General features: G+C 45.3%; 1 protein-coding gene across 2 annotated transcripts in view; it reads right to left on the reverse strand.

The window, feature by feature from the left end:
* GPR89A (G protein-coupled receptor 89A) overlaps positions 1–3,605 on the reverse strand; it is a 34,105-nt gene extending 30,500 nt beyond the window's left edge. For both annotated transcript variants that reach the window (XM_072946692.1, XM_072946693.1), the window contains exon 1: positions 3,391–3,605. In XM_072946692.1, coding sequence (XP_072802793.1) covers positions 3,391–3,432 — 42 coding nt within the window. In that variant the 5' untranslated portion in view covers positions 3,433–3,605. The remainder of the gene's footprint in view (positions 1–3,390) is intronic.
* Positions 3,606–6,000: the final 2,395 nt, after the last annotated feature.

The raw sequence follows: 6,000 nt of genomic DNA on the forward strand, positions 1-6,000 counted from the left end.
ACCTTATTTTCTGACATGGGAGAAAGGAGCTGAGAATGGTTGTGGGCAGAGATAACCGTTTAGATTAAGATGTAGGAAGTAGAAGGAGCTCACATCTTTTGGCCTCACTTTTGTTGACAAAGTAGGAGGCAAGGTCATCTGCCAAGACTGCCAGAGGTGAAAATGGAAAAGGAAACTTTGAACAGAGTGATAAAGAGTCAGAGAAATTATGAGGAGAAGGGAAGAAGCAGGTGGTAAAGTCAAGGGGAAAAAAAGGTACAATGAGCTCATGGCATCAGCAATCTGCACAGTTGTGTGATTTTCTCTAGCAGCCTTCAGGCCCCTGAGTTAGTTAGTAGTAGATAAAACATAGTAGGGACCCAAGAGTGGACTTCCATATGTAGGTGAAGAAACAAGAGGGTATGAGAAAGTACCTTGGATCCATGAATCCATATTTCATTTTGAGCAACTTTCACATTGACAAAAAAGCTTAAGAAGACTTTTACACAACTAACACGAAAAAAAAAAATACCAGGAGAATCCATTAAGTCCAAGATAAATATGAATTCTGGCAAGATTATAGAGGATCTAAAAAGCACACAGAAGAAAAAGGCAATTCCAAACAGTTTTTCAAATAAAACAGAAAGCGCACAGCTTCTTATTCAAAAAAGAGAATATTTTTGAAATTGTGCAGTCTTGACCTTGGGACTTAAGAGTGTACTTTGGAGCTGATAAGTCTTGACTATAGAGAAGGCTCAACACAGGGGTTAGATAACAGTTGCTTTTATACACACACACACAAAAGATTCCTACATTGAAAATTAGCTACGGATTGAAAAAAAAAAGATGGCCGTTGGCAGGATAGTTATTAAAGAAATGACTGGAAAAGATCCCTTTCTTGGATCATTTATTTGCCCTTTTATTCATTTAACAAATATTTATTAGTATCTAATATGTGCCAGGTCCTAGGGGTAGAACAGTGAACAAGGGAGCACAGATACTGCTCTCATGAGTCTATAATCAATGGAGGAGCTAGACAAGTAACTATGAAACACTGTGATGGTGCTGTTATAAGGGAAGTGGGCAAAGGGTATTAGGAGAGCATGTATGGAGACATCTAGTTCAGACTGGAGACAGAAGTGAAGAGATAAGGGGAAAAGGTCCAGAAAGAGAACAGACTGGCGGGAATCTGGAGGCACGATAGCATGGCCAGGTTAAGGAACTGAAAGAAGTATTGTAAGGCTAGTGTATAAAGTGAAGTGAGAATTGGTGAGAGCCGGGGCTGAAGAGGTTAAGAGCTGGTGTCTCTTGAGACCCCCAAAACCGTATTAAGGGTGTGAACTTTATCCTGTGGCATGGTGAACGATCTCTACACCAAGATGTTGCCTGAGGAGGACCAGCTTCAATATGTGACTGATTTCAGATTTCATTTCAAATAAATCTTTCAGTGCGTACGAAAAAAGGAAAATGAGAGGGAGGTGTTTCTAAGGTAATCACCTCTCTCCAGAAGTATTTTTTTATTAAGTAAATATTTACTGGGCCTCCACTATGTGCCAGAAACTGATCTAGATGCTGGGGAATACAGCAGAGAACAAGAAAGAGAGTAACCTGGACCTTAGGGATAAACACACAAGCAATAGGATAGATATGAAGAAGAAATTAAAACAGGGAAATGAGATAGACGGGACTGAAATGGGGGCTACTATAGGGGTAGGGAGTCAGGTAAAGCCTCCCCAAAGTGACATTTTTACTGATGCCTAAATGATAATGAAGTAGCCACATACATATCTGAACCGAGAATATTCCACCCAAAAGATCCTTTAGGTCTTCCTCATTTGTAAAGAGCAGGTTTAAGAATTTAATTTAATATTGCATGTGAATGGATGTGTGAAAGTTAAAGTACTATATAGCATACACGATCAGAAACCACTTTCTTTGTTCAACTTATCAATAATATTCATGTTAAAAATCTTAGCGGTTACAATGCAATCCATTTTCCTCACTGATTTTCTTATTTTTATTCTGAGTGAAAAAATGCTACTTGAATATTGTCATTTTTCTTGAGTTGGTACTAGGATTAAAAATAACCCCGAATTGTCATAAAGGGCAACAGGAAGCCTTAGACCTATGTTAGAAAAGCAAGAGAATTACATGACCAGCATTTTGTAGATCGATACATTTGAATACTATGAAGGTAATATACACAATAATTATGAAAACTTATAAAGAATGGTAAACTTTAAAAAAATTATTGTATCTGGATGTTTCATACTCTAAAAATGCTTTAATAAGAGTTTTTCAAGAAACAAGGATAATGCTCTACTCCAAAGACAGAGGCATTAGGTTAAAGCAATACAAAAACAAAAACCCCAAAGATTTAGTTTACTTTAAGCCCCCAAAGGAACTGTTTCTGTCATGTGCCACTTGAAAAAAAAGACCAATTAAAAAAGTTCTATAAATTACTGGAAAAATGGAGAGTGGGAAGATCAGTACTTAGGTAGTTTGAGCTTCTACAAATTTTAACAGTTGGCCAACAAATATCTGAGTGCTTGCACGTGGAGGGGCGACAGAGCTATGAACAAGCCAGGATCTCAAAAAATAAATTCATAAATAAATACACAAATGATATCAGTGCTATGAAGAATGGTGTGAAGAAAACAGAGTTAACTCGACGAATGACATGGTAAAAGCAAGAGCTTCACTAGAGGAAGCTTCTATACAGCAGGGACAGTCAGTGTCTTACTTATGTTTTTATCCTCAGAACGTTATACAAATGTTCCATATAAGTTTGTTGACTGTACCAATGAATGAAGTTGGTCAATCTGGAAGGTAGGAGGGTCAGAAAAAGATACGAAGGGCCTGGGCAGCAAACAGAGGATAAAGGATGGAGGTGTGACTGTACAAACGAAACCTGAGAGTTTGAGGATCTCTCAAGTGACGACGCCAAGTTCCTCTGCACCCGGATTCAGGATTTGACAACTACCCGGCAAAGCCCTCACGTGTCCCCAGGGGCCAGCCCGGATTGGCGAGTCGCGCCCTCGGCGCCCGGAACCACTGTTCCTTAGCCCGCGGGGCAGGGGCGCAGAGCAGCGCCCCAGGGCGCTCTGGGGACCGCTCCCTCCTCGCCGCGCACTCGGAGCGCGGAGGCCACCTGACCTCGGCTCCCAGACGCGGCCGGGAGAGCTAGGGCGCGGGGGCGCCGACGGCCGCAGGACGCCTCCTGACAGCGAGGGCGGAGGGGGCCGGACGCAGCGAACCCCACACCCTCGCCGAGGTCTAGGCCCGGTGAGGCGGACGCAGGCCGCGGGCGAGCAAAGCGAGGCCCCGGGCCAGCCCGCATCGCTGAGGCCCGGAGAAGACGGCTCGGGAACGGGAGGCTGAGGAGTCCCGGGGTGGGACGCGGTGGCTCACCTGGGAGGTAATCATGATGCTGGAGTCGATCAGGAAACTCATGGCGAAGCGCAGGGAGGCCCCGTGCCTCCACTTGCCAGTCCCCGAGGCCACAGCGCGCTCGGGCCACTGGGCCCCTCACACAGGCCGCCTTCACCTGGGGGCCGCCGCCGGGACCGCGGCTCCGCAGCCCGACGCCATCAAGCTGCGCGCCGGCCAGCCAATCAGCAGCTACATCCCCCGCTTCCCGCCTCGGGCTAGGAGTGGGCGGGGCGCCTGAGAGCAGAAGGCCGGGGGTGGGGCCAGGGAGAGGGCGTTCCGGAGGCGGGGCCCAACTAGAGGTGGCCCGGCTGAAAGGGGCGGGGTACGCTCATGTTTGAAAATTCAAAAGCCGATGTAAGCTAGTATTTCCATTTCTGAGGATGAAGGAGGCGGGGCCTGAACTCACACCGTATTTTAAATGGTAATTCTATTTCACAGTGGCCATAGCTAATAAGATGAAGTTAATAGTAATGATCATTATAATGAGTTAGACCATAAATCAGGCATTGTATTCTAAATGTTACAACATATACCTGGCTCCACAAACAACTACATAATTATGGGTGAGGGAAGATTGGAAAGGCAGGTGAAATTTTAGCAAATACAGCTAACCAAATAAATTAGTGATGTGATAACAACAGCAAAAAGCGCACACTACCTATAACAAGAGAGTGACAACCTCATTGTGCTTGGTGCCCATCAGCTCATACCTAGAGTGCTGCACTCTCGGTACCTCGCTTTTAAGAAGCAAATAGTTGTATTGTTTACGGTCAGAAGTGAGTCACCAGATGAGCACGGAAGAACTGAAGAAGACTCAGGAACATTGACAGCTGTCTTCATGTAAAAGAATGGATAAAACTGATATGGCCCCAATAGATGGGGCCTTCCCTGGACAGATTTCCTGCCCCGCCCCCCGCCCCCCACCCCTGTCCTCTGTCTGCCTCTTGTCTGCAGAGAACTTTAGCCTCCTAGGCCTTCCCTGCCTTCCAAAGAATAAATTTAATCAGAGAAGTGAGAAAATGCAGAGAGAAAAGAAAACAATCAAGCAGGACAAAATACTGGTTTAGCCATTAAACAAAGTCAAGGACCTTTAGTTCCTCCTTAAGGGCTATATATAATATTCAGATCCATATCCTTTGAGCTGTTTTGCAGATACTGAAACCCCCACTAAGCGGAAGAAGTTAACTGTATGCTGCCCACAAGCAGGTAGACCCCGGACGAGAAGGTTGATGATGTTGACTCCTGATTACCTCACCACCAACCAATAAGAAGAATATCCACAAGCTGATCACACACCCCACAACCCACTCCCCCCATCTTTTACAACCTTTCCCTGAAAGCCTTTGGGGAGTTTAGGCCTTTTAAGGACCAACCGCCTAGACTCCTGTCTCCAGTCAACCTGGTATCAGTTGATTGGCTTTGCTGCGCGTGGGAAAGCAGACCCAAGTTTTGTTCAGTAACAGTAGGACAAAGGACTGGAAGTTACATGAAAGTAAATTTAATTCAAAACAAGGAACAATTCTTTAAGAGTCTGAAAATGAGTTATTTTAGGAAAATGTCACCCCTGCCCCCCACCCATGTTGCAGTGGCTCCAATGTAGACTAAATCACTACTTCATCCATTCAATACTCATTTCCTGAAGGTTTAATGCACCGTTGTGGGGCTTATCCTCTCCCACCAGGGCTCTAGCTCGTCCTTGTACCTCCTGCAGTCTCACCAGCCTGAAGCTGACTCCAGCTGAGGGCAATCACCCAGTGTTGGCTGCATTCAAGGCTGCATTAAAAACCTGGAAGCACAACGCTGAGTGGACCTGCGTCTAGGACCTGGTGCTTAGACGACCGCAATCTGAGTAACTGAGACTCATAGACTTAGTATACACGAGGGAAGATGCCTCTCTTTCTTAGACTTGAACTCTGCCCACATTAAGCGGCCAAAACTACCTGTCAGATGTCCAATCCCCGATCCAGAAGGCCAGGGAGCAGTGGAGGCAGCCCTACTAAGGGAGAGTCTTAGACCAGAGACCTTTGCATCCCTGGCTACACCTATCAGGGAAACAGGTGGATGGCCATGCAGATGCTCCCATGTAGGCATTGACCTATACACATTGAGTTAGAGTCTCAGCTAACTGGATCCTACCGCCCCAGCCAAGCCTCAGAGAACTGCAGGCCCTGCCAATATCTGACTGCAACCTCATGAGAGACCCCAAGCTGCTCCAGAACTCCTGACCCACAGAAACTATGAGAGATAATACATGCTTATTGTTGTTTTAGGTCACTAAGGTTTGGTGTGCTCTGTTACAGAGCAATAGGTAACTAATACACAAATCATCATAGGTGACATTTTTACTAAATATTTGCGTGGCAGAGCCTAAGGCTCTATCCTTGTAACCTTTGATTTTCATTCTTCACTACTCACTGTTCAGTTGTTAAGCTAAAGCCACGTACTTTAGGATTTTGTTACAGGCACACCTCTAGTGTGGGTGGTCCTCTAGTCCACAATCATTCAAAGACTCTGATCACCATCTTCAACATATGGTTTCCAGAGTTGCTCTGGGAGATGACATCCAGCAATTCATACAAAAATTCCTCT

This window comes from Vicugna pacos, chromosome 21, assembly GCF_048564905.1.
Source record: "Vicugna pacos chromosome 21, VicPac4, whole genome shotgun sequence".
Taxonomy (NCBI): domain Eukaryota; kingdom Metazoa; phylum Chordata; class Mammalia; order Artiodactyla; family Camelidae; genus Vicugna; species Vicugna pacos.